This window comes from Mycosarcoma maydis, chromosome 17 (assembly GCF_000328475.2).
Source record: "Mycosarcoma maydis chromosome 17, whole genome shotgun sequence".
In the NCBI taxonomy this organism is placed as follows: Eukaryota; Fungi; Basidiomycota; class Ustilaginomycetes; order Ustilaginales; genus Mycosarcoma; species Mycosarcoma maydis.
The window spans coordinates 288,879-308,836 of record NC_026494.1 but is presented as its reverse complement, the minus strand read 5'-3'; the positions used below and the strand labels follow the sequence as shown (position 1 = coordinate 308,836).

Here is a 19,958-nt window from a genome sequence, read left to right as displayed (position 1 = left end):
CCTTCGCAGAAGAAACAACCAAGCACAAGGTTCTACACAGGACGTACAATCGTCAAAGAACGTGGAAGCTAAGAATGAGGCAATCCGGAAACAAATTTGTTTTCATTCTCGTTCTTCGTACAGCTTAGTGTCTGCAGATATGCGTGCTGAGACTCTTGACTGGGACTGTAGCTTCGAATCGACCTCCTTTTGGCTTTGTCTTGTGGCGTCTTCATGCTCGAAGGCAGGGTAAACTAGACTCATAAGTCGTTCGACTTGATCGTCTGATTAACTTAGTTGCCCTCTCCATCCTCTTCTTCTTCCCTGCACTCGGTGTCATTCTCGTGGTCATCGTAATATTCCTTACCCCTTTCTTGGTTAGTTGTAAGGCTCAAGTTGGACAAGGCCACTCCACTAGTCCTTCCTTCGCCTTCCCGAGTTCCCCTCATCAAGAGCGAACTCCCAGCTCCGCCTGTCGACATCTCGTCAGTCAACGGTTGAATGCCTTGGATTGACGCCAATGCTTCGACTGCCGAGTTCGCACTTGCGCGAAACGATTGCAACCTACTTGGCAACACCTCGTTGACACGTATAACACCGGTTGTGCCGCTCAGATCTTCCTGTGCAGCCCACATTTGTTGTTCGTGTGGCCATCCAGGATTCTGCTGTTCGATTCGAGCTCTTTTGGAGGATCGGACATCGGTAGAAGCATCATAGCTGCGTTGGTACACCTCTGTCTGCGATGTGGTTGCCTCGCTGCGGCCCCATGCTTGTTGTTCTGGATCCATTTGTGCCTCGTGACCTAGCCTAGAATCGATTCTCACGCACGGCAAAAGGCCTTCGAGACGTAGCGTCGTGCCGCCTCGGCCATGACACCCACCTTGTGCACTGCGAGAGGAACCCAGATCCATCGAATAAGTCTGCATCTGCTGTAGCATGGTCTCGTCGAACATTGTGGCAGTCATAGCAGGGTTCCGTGATGAATGGTCAGAGCCAACACTAACTCCTTCGCAGCTTACAGGTGCTGGAGCCAACATTGGCGGTGTATCCGTGGGGTTTCCTTCTCGCCATGCATGGCTGGCTTGTTCGTGGATCGGGAAACGATCCTTTCTGGCGTAGGAACTTCCACTGTTGCAACCGGCTAGGAGTTGGGGATTGGCTGGTCCTGGACAATCGTGTCGCCATATCGAGATTGGGCCGGGGCCATGTGCGATAGACCCCTTAGATTGCGATGTAAAGTTTGTGTGAATGGACGGCGGTGTAGGAAAAGCAGCGTCAAGAGTGATCGGCTGTCCCAAACTCGACGTCTGGCACGAGGCTGGAAGCCACTGTCCCCTCCCCTCGAAACTCGGAGTTGTAGATATGCCGATAGAGGAGCAATGCAGATGATCCATTTCGTACGACTTTAGATGCTTGCCTACTTTCTTTTGGAGCTTCGCATTTTCTCCAAGTGAAGGATCGGCTTCGATTTGTGCAAAAGCGACATCGAAAGCAAAAGAAACATCCGGCTGAATCCCAAGATTCTCAATTTGTTCCTGCATTCGGTCCAGCATCCTTATAATCTGACCAGGCCTCCTTCCTTGCTTGAGGATGTTGTCGAAGCATTCCCTGATGGTGCTGATAATGCCCAAAATATTTCCTAGCCTTTCAGTCACCGTCTGTTGTGCTCCTACTGACAAATTCACCTCCTCGGACCAATCCGCTGGTATGGTCACTCGATCCGAATCCGTGTGCGCCAGCAAGAGCTCGAACGTAAGCGCAATCGTTTCGATCATCGTGAGCGCAATACAGTTGCCATCCAGCGTGTCAATGAAGTAGGAAGCACACGCCGAACAGCGTCCTGTTTCGTGACCACCACTTGATCTGACCGAGCCCGAAGTGTTTTCCGAGCCGCCGAACGCGTCTCGAAGTTGAAGCGTGATGGTTGAGCAGACCTTGACGATGTTATCGACACCTTGCGCGCTGATCGAGATTGGAGAGTGTTGTCCATGAAAACACGCGAGCAACGCAGTGAGAGAGATGAGCGCAGCAGCAGACGAGTGCTCCGACGTTGCTGCTCCGCCGGTGCCCGAATTCAAGAGCCTGGACTGTGACAGGATGCTCGATACTCTCCACGTAGCATCATCCTGCATTGTGGTGGCCAGCGTGCGGTTTTCGGTGAGGCCTTTGTTGCTTTTCCAAAATTTGTAGCTTTCTGTAAGGCCACCAATGACCCTTTCGATGTTGCTGAGGAGCGTCCACTCCCTCTTGTACGACTCAGTGGTCGAAATCTTGCCACTCCTGTCATCTAGCTCTAGAATCCACGAAGACGTCCTTTCACTGGCCTGCAAGTCCCTTGCACAACAGCCGAGCCAAGTGTCCGTGGGGAAAGGCCCCAAATACAATTCTAGCCAAACGAGAATAAGTCGCGCAATTGTGTGCATGTTCTTGAGCTCTTCGCCAACGATGAGGTCCAAGTCGACGCCGTTGATGTGAACCTCTACGCTTCTTTCTCCTTGATCCGTGATTGCACGGATTCTGAGGATGATCTCACAAATGATCGTCCACCAGGTGGCCGCTCGTCTGTCAACGTGTCAATACCAATGAAATTGGAAGGCCTTCGTCAATACTGACCGCAATATTGTGTCTAGTAGATAGTGGATGAAGGAAAAGCTTACCGTAAAAGACCATGCGTGAGCTCGTGCCATGCCAGGACCATCATGCATTGTGTGCATACGTGAAGTTGCGAGACTTTGAGCAAGCCAAGCTTGATTCCGTAGAGCGTGTAGGTCGTCCTTCGCACAAGCTCGTCCAGATTCGGTAGTCCATGCGCCTGTTTCTGGGCGCACCATGAATTTTGAGAAAGAAACTCTTTTGCCCCGAGGCCAGCAATGAGAACGGCATCGTACAGCAATTTGTCGTGGGCCTTTTCATCAATATCCCCGAAAAATTTGGTTCGACAGACAATCAATGCAAGGAATGGATGGCTGTTGAAGCCTAAGTCGTGAATCTCTGGATGTCTCATACGCTGGTCATCGGAGTATGTGCGCTCTCGTTGTGCAACGTACGGGACGTGTCTGCAACATTGATGAGCAAGTAACAGAGAATGGATGGCAAGGTCAGTTTTTTGCTCCACCTAGTACTTGTGCGAGCGTTCGACTTACTGGTGAAAATCGTCAGCCACTCTGCCGTCGTCCACTTTATCAAAGCGAGATAGAGTAATTGACGCTTGAAGGCGTTCTGCGAAGGGCAAAGATCTAATAACCTGTGTGTATGAATACAGGCATGCAGTTTCACGAAGGCGGTCAGCACTATTCGACTGACGGACAGAACATTGTCGCAGGATGGTACCTACGAGTGAATCGACAGTCATCCTGAGAATTTGAGAGAGTCCATGTTGATACTGTTAGAGATAGAGTGCGACCCATACGTGAGCCATAGAATGAGACACACGATTCAGAGCTGTCTCGGGGTACCCACGTCAATGACAAACACTGAGTTCTGGCTTTTGGCTGAAGCATCCACCCCCGTTGTCACGCTTTCTACGTTTCCATCCCATCGGGTCTGTATTTAGATGCAAAAACTCGTTCGACGTCAGGGAGTCTTGCTTATTCTGAGTATCTGATCAAGTTTGCTACTCACTGTGAACAGAGTGAGAAGCTCATGAAATAAGGTGGTGTCTTGAAAGGGACCAGGAAAAGGCAGCGTAGGAGGCGTGCTCTTGATGGTAAGCTGGACATCTGTCTCCTGCCTTTTAACATTTGTCGCGCCGGTATCGTAGATGCCTATGGACAGAGTCAACAAAAACGGAAGAATGATCAGCCCAGTGAGTGCTCGTGGTTGCAGGGGACTTTTTTCCACTCACAAAGCTTGTTCCTCTCCTTGCAAGTCTTACACCAGGGCCGTTGCTGTGGGCAAGGAGCAAAAGTCAGAAAGGCAACACACACGTAGGGCTAGTGAGCAAGGCCATGTGCACTTACTCCCGAACACCTTGTTGAAAAATATGTGGTAGTGTATGAAAAATGAGAAGATGACTCGAGGTCAGCACGGTACTCGATATCTACAGCTTTTCAGTCGTATTCGGAAGTACCCACTTCATCTTCCTTACCCGGCTGCGAACCACAATAGCACAAGTAAAGTAACGTGTAAGCAAACAAATTGTGCTCGTCAATAAGCATCGCCATGGAATGCGCCATTTGCAGGCTACACAGGGAAGCATACCAAAATCTGCACGAGCGGCGACCTTCCAGGCTGGCCATGACTGATATGAGTGGCTATTGGAGGAAGCGTCTTTGTAAAATGGAGTACTGATGCAACAAGGAACGTAAATCTTTTCCATCCGAGGTAATACGAAATTGTCAGGTCTTGTTGTAGAAGAAGCGGGTAGGTTGGAAGCTAAAAGGGAAAAGAGACATTTGAAGGAATGTCCATAATCTCGACTGTCTAATAAGGCACCAGGAAGGATGTCGCGAGTAGGCAACTTGCAGCATGAGTAGGATAGATCCGCGTATCGCGGCCGTAGACAAAACAACCGGCGAGATGTGGGTCAAGATGCAGCCTCGTTTTCCTGCTGGCAGTGCTGACAAGCAAGAATTCATGGCGTCAAATGGACTGAGAACGAAGCCGGGCGGGTCAGTGCCAGACTAAGACTGTATGCTTTGTCACTGCATCAGTAGCACGGGAACAACGACAAAAGCTTCGATGCTAGAGGCGACAACGTCATGGACGGTAGCTGCGCTATTGCACCCTTCACACGTGCAGATGAAGCACACTGAGCTAGATGAGCAGCAGAAATCCTCTACGTTCGATCCTAGCCAAGATTTCTTAACGAAGATGGCGGCAAGCTGGCAATTCAAATTTGCGCCTGCAGCTCACTCGCGCTTTGGCGCAAAGATGAGTGACAGTGAAGAAGATGTTCACGCTGCAGGTCAGCACGAAGGCTTGATTGACAGACGGACAGGACATCATTGAGTGGTACAAAATTTATGTGCTGATTTCGCGCTAGACTTTGTCGACTTTGCCCTGATTCCTTGCGGCAAGATCTTTGGCCCAGTCGCGAAGAACAACCTGAGCGAACGAACATGGTGATGGTGACAATCGTGAATGATGAGGTAGGTTGAACAGATTTTTTGAGACAAGGTCAGAGTTTAGAGTAACGGCAAAACGATAAGGGTGCGGTCCAGACCAAAGTCAAAGCGAAGCAAGGCAGCGTCAGCCTAAATGTTATCACTACTACTCTCTACTATCACATTTGGGAAACACACCTTTTGGATCTTGCCCGAGGCTGTCTTGGGGAACTCGGCAGGAATACCTTCCTCGCCCAGGAACCATACCCAGGCTGGTGCGCTCTGTCCCCCAACGTGCTTTTTCACGTAGGCACGTATCTTTGCTGGTGTGACGGGTGCCTCTGCATGCGATCTTGCCACAAAAACACCCACAGCCTGTGGTAAAGGTACAAAGCAACACAAGAATAAGAGTGAAAAGGTGCGGAAGTTAGCGAGCCAACCAAATAGTCACGAAATATCCGCAGCACTTGAGCTGCTCTACGCTGGCCATCTGCTCCTTCATTTCTCCGAGAGAAGCTGTCGTGAAGACCGTGCGTCGGGCAATACTCACTTCTCCGTATTTCTCATCTGGCACAGCGATGACAGCGTTTGTGGCGATTCCTTCCATGCGATCAATGCAGCTGATGGTGGGGACGTATCCGAGATGAAATGCGAAGATGTCAGTTTGTGATTGGCTGGTCAGAGGATCCCCTTGCTCGACTTTGGTGCCTCAATAGCCATGCCGAAGGCGCTCCGATCTGCCAGTGTTTGATGAACGCGGCGTAGCCGACTCACTTTTCAATGTTCGGAGGGAAGAGATTTTCGCCTTCATGAAGCGAGAACGATAAATGACAGAATGCCAGATGGATAGGAGCGTTTTGTCAGCCAAGCGCTCAGCCAACCAACGCTTTCTGATTAGGGCTGCTACTCACCTCCACGGATGATCACATCCTTGGATCGGCCAACGATGCGTACGTAGCCCTCCTCGTCCATGATAGCGATGTCGCCAGTTCGCATCCACACAATTTCGGGCTCATCTGGATGTCGCTCCAAGGCTTCGTCTGTCCTTTGTGGATCTTTCCAATAGCCTTGCATCACGACGTATCCGGCGGTCTGAGGTTGACAAGTCATTTCAACGTCAGTCGCGAGTGCGCAGGTAAGCGCAATGCAAAATGGAAAACAAATTGTCAGCGTCAAAGCATCATTTGCATCTTCCTTCATGATTAATCAGTGAGAAACTTACGCAGAGCTCCCCAGGTTGGCCGACCGGTAGGGGCTGGCCCAGTGGGTCATCAGGAGAGACAATTTTAGCATGCACATGTGGATAGACTCGGCCAACAGTCTCGCATCTCCTTACGATGGGTGCGTCGACATCTGCGTAGAGGGAAGGGTGCGGACATAGCCGAAAGTCCTTTGTCAACGAATTTCCAATCTTCGTCTCGCGCCAGCCTAGAGCATCAAACGTACCGCATCCGAAAGTGACCGGAGACGTCTCGGTCATGCCATAGACCACCGTTTGATCTCGCAGACCCAGCTTGCCTGGGCTTACCAGAGCTTCCATAAGCGCAATGGGAACCGTGGAACCGCTGTACGGCGAAGAGCAAAGAGACGGTTAGCAAAGCCTTTTCGAGAGGAGCAGCAATGCAGGCAACACTCACCTTGTAAGACCGGTTCGCAAAGAAGAAAAGTCGAAAGCTTCATTCTGCTGCATGCCCTTGGGTAATGGGTAGCGCGCCGGATCTTGTGCATGCTCCCTGGCCGATTCGAGGAGCTCCAATTCAGCGATGAAATGGGTAGGTACACCGTGCAAGGCGGTGCAGCGCTCTTCAGAAACAGCACGCAGAGACCGCAGAGGATCAAAGCCCTCAGCAGCGTAGACAATCGAAGCTCCATGAGTCCAAGCGGCCAGATTTCCAAGCACTAAACCAAAGCAGTCTGTCGGAGGGAAAGCAGGGTGTCGCGGAGAAGGAAGAGAGAATCAGCAACGGTATTGACGTTCCTCCGACAGTTGGGATTATAAATTCAACCCTTCGACTCACGGAATAGTGGCGGAATGTTGCACAGCTTATCTGCCTCGGTGAATCTGAGATTGTCACCGATTGCGATCCCGTTATTGAGGAGATTTCGAGACGTGAGTGCTACAGCCTTGGGCTTGCCTGTGGTTCCAGAGGTGAGCTGCAAATTAATAACGTCTGTGTTGAGCACGTCCGATGTAGCAGCATGAGACTTGGGAGAAATTAGAAGGTCACGGTAATCGATGGCACGGTGTTTCAGCGCCGACATGGCGTCAGTGAAGCTCTTGCCTTGCTGTGCCAGCACACTATTGCTTTCCCAGTTTCTAGGTCTATTGTCGAGATTGTCTAGCATCACGATGCGCTTCAAGCTTGGCAGCGACTCATCTTGTAGAATAGTTGGATCACCAGAGGTGGAGGCAGTGCTCGACAGAGACGGAAGAAGTTCGAGGAGCGAGTCGAGGTAGTTTGTTCCACGAAGGGAGGGTACAATAAACAGAGTAGTGGCCTCAACAAGGTCTATAGCCCGTCGAAGCTCGGACGTGCCGTAGGCAGGATTCAGAGTGACCAGCACGGCTCCGATCTGAGCACAAGCCCACTGCAAAGCCCCATATGCGGAACAATTCCTGATGAGGTTGGAGGCAGGCGAAATTGTTATCAGCTGCTCATTTGGCGTTCGATTGTGCATACGACGTTCGGTGCAATACTTACATCATGAGTATGGCAACGCGATCTCCTTTTCGTACGCCTAGCTGGTGTAGTCCAGCGACAAGGCTCTGCACGTGCTCGTTCATGGCACCGTACGACCAACGAATGCAGTCGCCCGCATCGGCCGCTGCTTTGCCATGCTGTGTGGCTGGCTCATGTTTTGAAATCAGTGCGGGTCGATCAGCGTAATTTTGCACCGCTTGCTTCCAGAATTGGCTCAGTGAAAGCTCGCAAAGAGGTTTGTCCGTCGGTCCCGAGACTCGTGAGAGCAGTGCACCATTGGCATTCTTCTTGGTAGGATGTAGCTGGTAGGAAACGTGCAAGCTCGAAGCCAGTCGCACCTGTCGACAAGCTGAAGTGCGAAAGCTGGCCGGTCCTGCTAACTGGGCGCAAGCTGACAGTGACGTGCGAGATGACATGGTGGTCTTGCTCGATGTTCTTGCAGATATCTGTGTAGTGCAGGATTTCTCCTCTGCCTCGCGAATCACGTTTGTAATGGGACGGTGGGCAAGCCGAGGATGGGAAGTTCAGGGAGGGAGGGACCAGTGGAAGCTGCAACCCAAAGAGACCTCAACAGGATCGGCACCCTGTGTTCAAGCGGACCAACTTTCGCTCAGGCCGGGGCAAAACACCACGTTTATTGCACATGATCCGATTGTCAACATAACCGGCACTTCAGTATGCCACGCTGAGCTGGCACGCTATCATCAGCAAGCTAGTCAATCACGAATGCAGCTCTGACTTCTCCAGCCAAAAAGCATTCTTTTGAATAAGCCGGCGCCTTGGCCACCTCAGTCACGATTACATTCGTGATTCACGATTGGACGCTGGCCAGGGTCTCTAGCTCCACCGGCTATTTCAGAGCGTGACGTTTTGCGGGGTAAAAGACCGGCTAAAAGAAGACAGGCATAAGGGTTCACGGTTGGCTGGCCAGGAACCAGCATGTTACGTCGACATTTCCTAACAAAATCGCAGCCGCATCCTGCTCGTGGCTATCGTGTATCGTCAAATGATTTTGGTCGGAACCGAAATTGATCTAATTCGCGCGAGAATATAGGGAGCCCAGAGCTAAATTTGAAAGGGGCAAGAGAGTAGAGTCGCTCTGCTCGCTCCTTCGCACTTCGGAAGATCAAGGGCAAGCAGCTGAAGAGAGAGGACGTGCAATCGGGGCGTATCTGTTTGTCAGTATCAAAGCCGTCTCAGACGACATTTTCGCGAAATCCCAGATCATCTCGACACCACCAGACTTGTTCAACCTCCATCACTCCCATCTCCCCATCTGGTCGTACCCCTTTAACATGCTCTTCGCCGCTCGCCGCTTCGTTGCCCGCGCGCCCGCCGCTCTGCGCGTGGCCCCCACGCCTGTCACCTCGGCCTCGCGACTCTTTACTTCGTCTGCACTCCGATTCGCTGCCGGACCACCCGTAATCCAGGGCGAGGGTGCCAAGGAGGGTGAGATTCCCACCGACGAGCAGCAGGCTACCGGTCTTGAGCGCTTCGAGTTGCTCGGAAAGCTCCAGGGTGTTGATGTTTTCGACATGGAGCCTCTTCAGATGACCCACCTTGGTACTACCGAAAAGCCTATCAAGGTTAAGAGCTTCGTAAGTATTTCCCGATTCGCCATGGGACGGGATCAATGTTGATCGGATGGATGTACACAGCTGTGTGTTCACTGAAAAGGATGGGCAGGCACGTGCACAGAAGCAATTTTGGACGGCTCGTTGGCCGTCTTTGCTGATCAGTTCGCAAAACACGAAAAGGAGACGCTACTGCCCGATCGTACATTCATCTTGGGCATGTCTGGATTGATCGTTAGAGGTTACTAAGCAGTCTCACGCCAGTTAAGAATCTGGACTGACCCAAGCAATCGACTCACCTATTTCCAATCATCCAACGCCCAAACAGTGGCCAAGCCGAATTGTCGGATGCACCGGTTACCCCGCCGACTCGCACGACACCATCTACCTTCACCTCAACAACCAGCTCAAGCACCACCGATGCCCCGAATGCGGTAGCGGTAAGTTCTTGATTCAAGCGAATCGCACCTCACCATGTTGTTGTCTTGGTGTGAACACTGACGTTAACCGCATTGCTGCATATTTTGTGACACAGTCTACGAGATGGACTTTGAAGGCGATGCGAACGCCGGCCACCACTAAACGGATCTCCCGACACTCGCCATTGATCTCTTCACATCATACATGTTGCCACGTCGCCAGCGCTTAATGCAACACAATTCTCTCAGCTCAACGGCTCTGTTGAAACCCATCGAGATGTGCTATACTTTCGATTGCTGTGCTTTCCTCCCTTTGCACTTGGGAGCGATGCCAAGTCTTTTCCGTTCGGCGAGCGCACTTCTGTTAAGTCCAGTTGTCTTGATTGCATGTTTGGGACACGCCGCGGCTCCTCCGACTTATGGACAGCAAAGGTGATTGACACAGCCACGTATCCACAGTCGCTCGAAAAAAGCATTGGTATCTAGATTAAAGTGCGACTAACCATAGAGCATTCTACGACCAGCATCTAGTGGGTTGCCTGGTCAGCCTTCTCGGCAGCGTCGACTGCCTGGTCGATCTCACGCTCCTGTTAAATGTTGGTCCAAGGATACAACTCCAGGCATCAGCGGCTGCACACAACAATACACGCGGCACTTGGTGAAAAGTCTAGAGCATAACTTACCTGTTTGGTCGCGTCGACCTTAGCACCACGGGTGGAGACACCGGGCGAGTCATCGATGATGTTGGAAGTGTCAAGCTCCGAGGCTTCGGCTTTGAGCTGCTTCTCCTCCGATCCGCTCGAGACCAACTCGTCCTCTGCCTGGGCGTCAACGTTGGTGTCCTGGACCAACTCGTCCTGAATGATGATCTGCTCTTCTTGGGCCGACATTGGTTCGATTGAATCTTCAAGGTATGTGTAATGGGAGTGTTAGAAGCGCGGTTATGTCGAAGTCGGGGATTGTGTTCGAGGTCTACTTATAGCTTCGAGTCTAGTTTCTATCATCAGCGCAGAAGGATCTTGCATTCGTCGCGTACAGCAAAGATCGGAAGACACGTCTTACGTCGTCTCCTAGTCTGCCCGCAACAGGTGAGTGTAAACAACGTCATCGAAAGACGACCCCGTAGCGGAACAGCAAGAGCGTCGCGTACCGTGGTACAAAGTAGCTATGCTATGCGCGAATTGATCGCGCGCGAGACTCCGTTGCAGCGTAGGAAAAGTTGACTGTCTAGGGAATGCTGATTCCTGCTCAACTTCCAGATGCAGAGCCTTGGTCAGCCTATCTCAGGTGCATGCGAATAAAACAAGGAGGCTGACGAAACGCTGTCACGCGACCATCTGCGGTGCGACCCGCCAATGATGTTGTGGCTCCACATCAGGCGTCATCTACGCTATGATTAAGATCTCAATGGGCGCATAAGGGTCGACGTCAGAGGGCCGAACCCTCGTGTCCAACCAGAATCTACATTGCTGACTGCGTCCTCGCTTGGGTCACTCGATGAGAGACAGGACAACAAGAATTCGTGATTGTGAAGGTGGGGGAATTGGACCCTGACAGCTTAGCAAAGCCGATCTTGCAAACTCGGCTACGGTTTTCAAGTGTTTACGGAAGCATTTGCAACCACAACGCCGGACGACAAGCCACGATCCATGGGGCTACACTCACGACTGGAGTGTTGAACAATTGGCGGCTCTTAGTAGCGAAGCTGGATAGCTATCGAAACTTGTTCGTCTGACGCAGCTGACCACATCATCGCGTCAGGAAGCAAATGTAGCGGAATGCACAAATCAATTTGCGGATCATGGATTTGAGCGCGTTTCGTTCTCGGCCACAAGCTCTCGTGTGTGCGTTTACAGTGACAAGTCCCTCACCACCAGTTGCAGAAAGACAGCTCCGAGCTAGCCAACTTGACAAAGCTATGATTCTCTCACCGGGACAGCGGGCAGACAATGGTGAGGCACAGGCTACTCTTGGAATGAGTTTTGGTCGGCTCATCTTCGCAGCAAGAGAAAATTCCGTGATACGCTTACCTGAAGGCGATCTTGACTTGCTCCGCGTACAGTACTCTCTCACTTTCACATGGTCTAGTCTCCGCCAGCCTTACTTTTGTCTCTGCACTACCGACTCAGCGGCGGAAGCACAGTGATCGGGAACTCGATATAAGCATTCAAGGCTCGCTCTGATTCTCGGTGCTACAATTAAGTCGTGCGAGGTGCAGGATATTTTCATTACATACAAGACGCTCAGTGCGAACCAAGAAGAGTCCAAAACAATCTTTCGCCCGCTAGACAGCCGATTGAGCGGCGAAGCTGAGAGCGGTGCTGCGGCGTGACTTACTTGAGTGGAAGCTTATGAATAGCAGCCTGCGATTTGGCATCGTTCTCCAGGGCGGCGCACCATTTCCGCACAGCAGGATAAGGCGAGAGATCAATGTTGCCGAAACCGGCAATGCGAACCCAGGGCCAGAACGCGAAGTCGGCAATGGTGGGACGGTCAAGAGCAATAAAGCTAGATCCGCGTTGCTGCTGCTTGCTCAGCTGATCCTCAAGCACTTGATAAAGACGCGCGGTTTCGCCCTCGAATCGGGTGAAGGCAGACTTTTGAGGCTTCTCTCCGTACGCACCTTGCCAGTAGTGATACAAAAAGTTGACGTTGCCCTGGACGAGAAAAGGCAAAAGAACCGTGTGACAACGGAATCAGCCATACATTCAATATGAAGACAGGACAAGAGCTCTGAGGATGAACAGTCGCTGAAACCTTGGCTGTGAACGACTCCACAAGTGCGCCTGTGCCCCTAGCTGATCGCCTAATAGAGGTGCTGAGTCGATACAGGCCTGTCCTACTCACTTGCGTCGGACCCAGGCCAGAAAGTTGGAACGTCAAGAATTGCATGACGATGGCACGTTCTTCTGGATTCTTCCCCAGAAACCTGCCCTCTGCATCATGTTTGTCGCATAGGTAGTAGAGAATAGCACCACTTTCCCAAACACTGAATTTCTCACTGTCATTCGATACAAGACAAGGGACTCGACCGTTGGGATTGATCTTCAAGAATTTGGCGCCTTTGACCCCCTTCTCGGAATCATCACCGAAATCGAGCGGAATAACGTCGTATGAAATGCCAAGATGCTCCATAAGTACCGCCGCCTTGAGCGGATTTGGTCCTGGACCGCGGTGCGAATAAAGAGTGTATTGGCCGGGCATTGTGATCTAGGGTTGTTATGGCGAACAATGGAGGACTTTGGGGGGCAAAAGTTGTAAGTGGGCAGGATAGAGAGAAGAGAGGTGGTGATCTCATACGGATTCTATGTATCAATATTGCTCCACTGATTGACTGTGGGGAAGTTAAGCTCCACAAGGAGCGAGAGGCACGGACCATGCTCGCCACACGAGGGTGCACAGCACCAAGAAAGTTGATCTCTCTCGTCATCCGCTTACACAGTGCGCGGGGTTAGGCAATCTATTATGCTGTCAATGCGTACTCTGCAGGCTAGACCACCGCGCCATGGTCTCTGTCTCGCACGTCACTTTCGAAATGTCCTCTTTAAACTTGCCAGATCTTGCCAACATCTGTCTCAATCCATGAACATCTTCCCCGGAGCATCCTTGTGTTTTTCACGCAACTAACTAAACGCCAGAAGCGTCAAGTCGGAGGTTGTCAGGCTACCGAACTCGAACGGCAAACCATTTTTCCCTCGCTTGAAATAATTTATTCGCCGAACCTGTTCGTTGCCGAATAGTTTTAACTGGGCGACGACAGTCACGTCATTCGTCATTCACGATTGTGATTCAGTTTGTTGATGTTAGACGGTCTTTTCAGTCTCGACGTGGCTTCACATTTCTGAACAGAGTAACACCTTTGCATCCTCACTTTAGGAGTAGCGTCTTCGTTTCGACTTGCACGTTCAGGAGAGTGGACCTCTCAAGGGTGAACAAGAATCATTTACGTCGAGGTTGCATCTGATTGTCTACGATAAGATTTCGGTTCACTAAAGAGCGACAGTGCCAGCTGCTACGCCGTGATTGAGATGCTTGGCGGCCTGAACGAGACCGTAGATGCAAGTGATATTGCCGGTCCACCAAGCAATGGTACGGCCCCAGGCAAGCGTGGGATCTTCGACGGTGATGTAGAGCGTAGCAAAGGCAGCGCGAGCAGCGAGGTAAATACCAGCGACACGGTTGATAAGGCGGTTGGAAGCGCCAGCCAGCTGCAGCGACAAGATGGTGCCGATGAAAATGGGCAGGTTCTCGATGGCGTTGTAGTGAGCTGCCTCCCATCGTTTGAGACGACGAAGTTGAGCAGGAGTGATCTTGCCCGAGGCGACGTGCTTGTCGCCATTGATGCGAAGATCGTCACGTGGGTATACGTTGTTATCGAGACCGTAAAAGACCATAGGCAGACGGTGCTGCAGTAGGAGGTGTGATCCAGCAAAGGCAGCGAGGATCGAGACGGGCCCATAATTTATTTGAAGCGCCCGCGAAGCGTCTTGGGCGAAGTGAGGGTCCTTGAGCGGATTAACCCGAGAGAGGAAACTAGCAGCTCGGTCGGTGATGGAGCTCATCGTGATCTGTGTTGCTACCAGGTGAGACTGGGAGATGAAGTGTTCAGAGGTTGGGAATGAAGAACGATACGAAAATCAAAGCGCACAGTTGTACAGGTTGAGCTACGGCGATTGCTTCTCGAAAAGGAACTAGGGCCATAGAAACAGAAGGACAGCTGAGTCACCTGCGGTCCATGACCACGGATGAGACAATCACGAATGGAGTCATTCACGATTCTTCAGCAAAAAGAGCGTTTGGCATGAATTGGTCAGACGCTTGGAGAGGCACGTTCCGGACGAGGCGCGCGGCTTCAAGCAAGTGGCAATATTTGACTTGCCTGCTTCTATCACGCATACATGAGGACATGGCAGCCGCACTCACGACTGATGACGTAATCCGATCCTTCCCGATCTGATGTTTGGATTTGCTGCAGGGTTCAGGCTGAACTCCTTCCAGATCAGTGAATTCTGAATGTACTTTTTGTCTCTATAGCGTTCATTCTTCACGCGTTGAGAGCTCTGCACTCGCCATCAGGCGATCGTGAATCGTATGTTGTCCGCAGGTATGAGCGGGGGGACAGGATCACGAGAGTCGAAAGCGACGGCAGCAGGCATAGTAGAGCGTGCTGACACGCAACAGAGGGTGATTCCGGAATCGAGAAGGGCAGACGGGTCGTGAGTATTGTAGAAAGATAAGTCCTTCTTGTGTCTAGCTTACTGACCTCTGGACACTGTGGTTCCGTCGTACCTTGCAGAATACGAAAAGAGAGAAGAGTCAGGCCTGGCTTCACACCAGTCGAGGACGTGGTGCGCTATCGGCCCTCTAAGGCGAGGCAAGCTGATGAAGCGCGCAGGCGAGCCATCCCAGGACGCGCAGCATCACCCGTAGCTTCCATCGGCAGTACGGCTTGCTCACCCCAAGAACCATCCCCACCCATCGCAACGACCTCCAAAACGTCCGATACTGCGCCAACGACACGGCATTCAGGTGTGGCCAGATCATCAATAGCGTCTGATGGCAAGAGTCGCGCTCAACAGCCCCGCGGCAAGTTTGCTCCGCTCCAGCAGACAAGTGAATCCAGGCAACTCAAACTTTCTGCGACAAGAACTGTCGCCGCACCCGAAACCGATCATTCGCAGCAAGCATCCGGATCTGAATCCAAGTCGTGGCGCAACTCGCGTCTGCGCAAAACACAGGCCCCAAAGGCCAGTCTGGACGAGGCGACTGCTGTGTCGGTTGCAAGGGATCAAGACAGATTAGGAGACGGCTATGTCGTCGACAGAGAGACAAAGGATGAGGATCAGACTACGGCCAAGGGCAAGACATCGGCAGAAGATGATGACTTGGCGTCTCAACTCCACAATCTGCGCATAGACCTCACCAAAGAGGCCCAAAAGTGACCAGTTATCGAAACACTCGTGACTGTGCTTGAGGTAACCCTGCCCAGCCCTCAAATTTGGTTTTGACGAGCTCGATCCTGCTGCCGCCACATTCACGACTGACAGAGTGTGTGATGCCTGCCTTCCCGTCTGCTGAGTAGGAGCGTATATTGAACTCTAGTTGTCATCCAACAGAGCAATCTTGCTATATCGTACATATGCTGGTTACTTTGGGCACCTTTGCCTTTACCGAGTTAATAGCGTTCTGACAATTACAAACATCATGTAAGTTAGCAGTAGTCGTGAGTCGTGGACACGCGTGACGAATCGTGCCTTGGAACGGTGAGAATCGGAACAACATTCGTGATTCGTGATTCGTGAATCGTGAATCGTGAATCGTGAATCGTGAATCGTGAATGGACCCTTGCCAATCTCCGTGCATTGTTCGTGAACTCGCCGACATATAACTTAGACAAAGGGACTAGCATTCGGAGACTAGCATTCGGCCATTCGTGCTCACGTGCCCAGTCCAGGTAATCACGAATGTGAGCAACGAAGCAGACCAAGGAAGCTCTCCTCATACTCATACGGACCAAACTTAGGCGTCCGTTTTCTACTCTACCAGTCTCTGAAAAAAGTATTGCAGGCCCTATCTTGTACTAATATGCTTCCAGCCGGCGGTGTCAATTTGCAGACCCAGCAACCAACTGCGCAGGCCAACGATCCATCTCACGTTGGTTTCGAAAAGCTGCCGGCAGAGCTTCTCTATCACATCTTTCGCTTGGCAGCTTCCACCGACTATAAGACTGCGCATGCTTGCGCCTACGTTTCCAAGCTCATTTGCAGATGGACGGCGCCTGATCGCTGGAGAACCATCATCTGTACCAGCGGCTATCAACTCGAGGCTCTTTGGGAAGCTCTTGAAACTTCAGTCGCAGTGCCGTCTCCACATGGACCCGATCGTGGCAAACGTCCAATATCCTGGCCGGGGCCCCAGCCAGGTGCTTTCGTCGAGAATCTCTTCATCGACACGAGCGGTGCAGAATGGAGAATCGAAGACCTCGTGCATAGTCAAGAAGACATGGAGTCTTGCCTATCATACGCCTGTCCGCGTCTTAGTGCGCAGGACAGGTTGACGTACAGCGAACAACATAAACCTCACCCGGTGGATGACCTCCTCCGACACTTTCAGCACGTCAATTACCTGGCCCTCGGCTTCTTCGAGGCTCGCTACTTGCGCCTTGACGCGATCTCCCCCGCTAAACTGCTTTGTGTTACTGAAAACGAGAGCTTTCTCATCAACTTCATTGACCAAATGGGCCCGCATTTAAGCGAAGATCCCAACGATCCGCTATATGTTGACGATGCTTTGTGGCGGGCAGACGGCTCGCAAATCTGGAAACCATCTCTCGAGACCTTTCGAAGAAGACTTGACGCTGTCCATTTCATCGGCATCGAGCGAAACAATGAGCTTTCGGGTGTAACAATGCCGGCAAAAAATTTAGAGGCATTGCGCGCTGGGAGCTTTGGTGAGTCGTCCCTCGTGCGGCGCATCGCCGACCATCAAGAAGGTGGACTTCCACCTCGTCTCAGTCAGACTGATCAGGAAGAAGCCTTGGCGTCCAAGTGGTATATTTGGCCAAGGGAGGACAGAAAAGGAGAGCGCCGTTACATCCGTGGTAGCTATCCTTTGTCATCGCCATGGGCGGACTTGCAACCGGAGAACAGGCAGACTTCTCAGCCCAGTAACGATGTCGGTCCACACCCCTTTGACAATGAATACGGCCGCATCAACCCGACTTCTTGGAGCCACTTTCAGCAGGGCGTCACCAAGATTAGATACGACACTCGCAAATTTGCCTTGCGCCCCGCTGAGATCACTGCGAGTCGTCTCAAGCCCTTCTTTGAAGAGCTCACAACGACTCGGTCAGATTTTGCTGGGTTGAGTGATATTAGTGGCGTGCCAAAAATGTCTGCCCCGTCCTTCACGCATAGTGGGCCTCGGCACGCTGCACCACACAGAGGTGCTGGTCACTATTCGAAGCCTGATCCAGGTGCATACCACGATCGGACAATCGCAACACCAAAGCAAGCTGCTTTGAACACTTTTGGCTGCAGCAAGTTTCAAAGCCTTCATCTTTGTTGGGACCCTGTGCCTAGCACGGTCGACGCAGCAAATGGTGTTAAGGCCGGTAAAGGCGAAGGCAGCGATGCTGGGTCTCTTTCATTGGCCTCTGGCGCAGTTGAAGAGACGGACTGGCCGGTGGAGCGACAAGATATTTGGACCAACACATCGTCGCAGAACAACGAGGCTCAGGCACCACCGCCTCACACCACCCCCTCGCGAGCCAAGGGATCATTGTATGGCCAGAATGGTCGAGCAGCTGCAACACAGAGACCCACCCAACCCTCATCCGCAGTTGCAACAGCTCAGCGGCAATCATGGATCATTCCCAGCTCGCTTGAGTCCAGACAATCCAAGAATTTCCGAGTCGACTTGATCGACTCGATCCGAACAACCTACGGCTGGACACGACAAGACCTGCTGTTGAGCGAGCCACCTTCGGATTCGCAAGCATCGAATCTGGTGAGGCGACTCGGAGGCGATGTGAACCGATTCAATCGGTTCGACCGTGTGGTCTCGGAGATCGCGCACCAGCAGAGCAGTGTCCATGATCGAGACGCGTCGTCTTCAACGAGCTCCGGTCCTTACGCGACCGCACGCAGCGGCATCGACGAAGAAAAGCTGACCATCCGTGTCGTACCACCCGCTGAGCGGCTCAAGCTTGGCGGCATGTATGTTCCTTACACCAAGGAGCAACGCATTAAATGGTTTCTCGCCAACTTGGATACGGATGATGCCTAGTCCTAACTTGTACCGGCTTGTGGCGCTTGAGACGAACTTTCACAGTCCAATACGATTCGCACTGTATAGCACGTTGTGGTTGTTTCGCATTGTGATTGAATGAAATGCAATGGGATATAAAGTACGAGTTGGAGCCTTAAGTGGGCAAGACACAGACGCGCCGAGCCGTCTGCTGCGGCACGTCAAAGCTTAGCCGGCCGTCTCGCAAGTCATTTACCCTCGACCGCACTGGCAGCAGGCGTGATACTGAGCCCACTCATGCCCTGCAACGAGCTCAACGTCGGCCTCTCGCCCCTCTCGAGTGCACCTTGCGATTCCCTCCTCAACTTTTCCCTCTTGCTCGCCGACATGTACACCCTTGGATACGACAATGGAGTGATAGCGCCCGATTGCCAACCGCTCTTGCGACCGTCTTCGTAGTGTTTGATCTCGTGGTCTACGGGCTCGCCACGAGCGATTCGTTCGCGTTCTCTCTTGATTCTTTCCTGCGCTTCATCGCATCTCGTCCTGAGGAACTTGATGACGTCCTTGGGTGACGAATGGTTAAATATCGCCGTCCCTGCGACAATGATGTTGGCGCCAGCATCAGCACACCTATCGATCGTCTTAGGACCCACACCTCCATCAACTTCGACATCCAAGTCTGGAAACCTCGCTCGCAACTCGGCCACCTTGGGCATGCACTCCTTCATAAACTTCTGCCCACCTGCGCCAGGCCATACCGTCATGACCAGGATCATATCCACCGCATTTCCGAGTTCATCGCTGATCTCCGACGCAGGCGTTCCCGGGTTGATAGCGACAGCCGCACGCATCTTGGTGGCTTTGATCTGACGCACTACATCCATAGGGTCGTCGGTCGCTTCCAAGTGGAAGGTATACGAGGCTCCACCTGCTTCAGAAATATCCTTGACCCATTTACCTGGGTCGGAGACCATCATGTGACAGTCCATAAAGATGTTAGGTACAGCTTTGGAAACAGACGCAATGACGGGTGCGCCCATAACAATGTTGGGCACAAAGTGACCATCCATGATGTCCATGTGAAGCCAGTCGGCTCCTGAGTCCATCATGCGTTGACATTCGCAGTTGAGATTGCCAAGGTCGGAGGCGAGCACGGATGGTGCGATCTTCGTGGCTGGCATGATGAGAGTGTTGCTGTGTCTCTGCTGAAGCAGTAAGGCGGACTCTGACGGGTTTTTGGAGTGAGGATAAGCTTATCGGGGTTGCGATCAGTTGAAAAATGCTAGAAAGGCGGGGCGAAACTCTTGCAAAACACGAGAAAAGCTTGTCTGAGCGAGTGTCGGCCCTTGTTGACTGGACAACTTGACAACAATGCTAAGCCTGTGGCGCTGATTCACCTGGATAGATGGGATGGGATGGTCCAAAAGAATAGATGACGCCTTGATTACGGTTATGGCGAGGCCAGATAGATGGAGCAGCGGGTTGCAC

General features: G+C 52.0%; 10 protein-coding genes across 10 annotated transcripts; 4 read left to right on the top strand and 6 right to left on the bottom strand.

The window, feature by feature from the left end:
• Window positions 1-272: 272 nt before the first annotated feature.
• UMAG_04805 (uncharacterized protein) lies at window positions 273-4,217 on the bottom strand (the record flags this gene model as incomplete). The annotated part of the gene is made up of 8 exons (XM_011393365.1): window positions 273-2,541; window positions 2,637-3,035; window positions 3,123-3,361; window positions 3,452-3,571; window positions 3,601-3,743; window positions 3,824-3,866; window positions 3,939-4,018; window positions 4,067-4,217. 8 exons carry the CDS (start codon window positions 4,215-4,217, stop codon window positions 273-275), a joined length of 3,444 nt encoding a protein of 1,147 aa, XP_011391667.1.
• Window positions 4,218-4,446: 229 nt separating this feature from the next.
• Window positions 4,447-4,929, top strand: UMAG_04804 (uncharacterized protein; the record flags this gene model as incomplete). The annotated part of the gene is made up of 2 exons (XM_011393364.1): window positions 4,447-4,589; window positions 4,632-4,929. 2 exons carry the CDS (start codon window positions 4,447-4,449, stop codon window positions 4,927-4,929), a joined length of 441 nt encoding a protein of 146 aa, XP_011391666.1.
• Window positions 4,930-4,959: 30 nt separating this feature from the next.
• UMAG_10691 (uncharacterized protein) lies at window positions 4,960-8,142 on the bottom strand (the record flags this gene model as incomplete). Its single annotated transcript, XM_011393441.1, has 10 exons — window positions 4,960-5,025; window positions 5,223-5,399; window positions 5,575-5,644; window positions 5,799-5,829; window positions 5,936-6,116; window positions 6,247-6,377; window positions 6,471-6,589; window positions 6,662-6,938; window positions 7,043-7,641; window positions 7,727-8,142. The coding sequence occupies 10 exons, from the start codon at window positions 8,140-8,142 to the stop codon at window positions 4,960-4,962; spliced, it is 2,067 nt and encodes a 688-aa protein (XP_011391743.1).
• An 879-nt stretch (window positions 8,143-9,021) lies between these two features.
• UMAG_04802 (putative cytochrome-c oxidase chain IV) lies at window positions 9,022-9,882 on the top strand (the record flags this gene model as incomplete). The annotated part of the gene is made up of 3 exons (XM_011393363.1): window positions 9,022-9,324; window positions 9,629-9,740; window positions 9,836-9,882. 3 exons carry the CDS (start codon window positions 9,022-9,024, stop codon window positions 9,880-9,882), a joined length of 462 nt encoding a protein of 153 aa, XP_011391665.1.
• Window positions 9,883-10,246: 364 nt separating this feature from the next.
• Window positions 10,247-10,609, bottom strand: UMAG_10690 (uncharacterized protein; the record flags this gene model as incomplete). Its single annotated transcript, XM_011393440.1, has 2 exons — window positions 10,247-10,306; window positions 10,403-10,609. The coding sequence occupies 2 exons, from the start codon at window positions 10,607-10,609 to the stop codon at window positions 10,247-10,249; spliced, it is 267 nt and encodes an 88-aa protein (XP_011391742.1).
• A 1,443-nt stretch (window positions 10,610-12,052) lies between these two features.
• UMAG_04801 (uncharacterized protein) lies at window positions 12,053-12,923 on the bottom strand (the record flags this gene model as incomplete). The annotated part of the gene is made up of 2 exons (XM_011393362.1): window positions 12,053-12,376; window positions 12,567-12,923. 2 exons carry the CDS (start codon window positions 12,921-12,923, stop codon window positions 12,053-12,055), a joined length of 681 nt encoding a protein of 226 aa, XP_011391664.1.
• A 785-nt stretch (window positions 12,924-13,708) lies between these two features.
• UMAG_04800 (uncharacterized protein) lies at window positions 13,709-14,281 on the bottom strand (the record flags this gene model as incomplete). The annotated part of the gene is made up of 1 exon (XM_011393361.1): window positions 13,709-14,281. One exon carries the CDS (start codon window positions 14,279-14,281, stop codon window positions 13,709-13,711), a length of 573 nt encoding a protein of 190 aa, XP_011391663.1.
• A 544-nt stretch (window positions 14,282-14,825) lies between these two features.
• On the top strand, window positions 14,826-15,661 carry UMAG_04799 (uncharacterized protein; the record flags this gene model as incomplete). The annotated part of the gene is made up of 2 exons (XM_011393360.1): window positions 14,826-14,935; window positions 15,016-15,661. 2 exons carry the CDS (start codon window positions 14,826-14,828, stop codon window positions 15,659-15,661), a joined length of 756 nt encoding a protein of 251 aa, XP_011391662.1.
• A 643-nt stretch (window positions 15,662-16,304) lies between these two features.
• On the top strand, window positions 16,305-18,506 carry UMAG_04798 (uncharacterized protein; the record flags this gene model as incomplete). Its single annotated transcript, XM_011393359.1, has 1 exon — window positions 16,305-18,506. One exon carries the CDS (start codon window positions 16,305-16,307, stop codon window positions 18,504-18,506), a length of 2,202 nt encoding a protein of 733 aa, XP_011391661.1.
• Window positions 18,507-18,715: 209 nt separating this feature from the next.
• On the bottom strand, window positions 18,716-19,651 carry UMAG_04797 (putative D-ribulose-5-phosphate 3-epimerase; the record flags this gene model as incomplete). Its single annotated transcript, XM_011393358.1, has 1 exon — window positions 18,716-19,651. The coding sequence occupies one exon, from the start codon at window positions 19,649-19,651 to the stop codon at window positions 18,716-18,718; it is 936 nt and encodes a 311-aa protein (XP_011391660.1).
• Window positions 19,652-19,958: the final 307 nt, after the last annotated feature.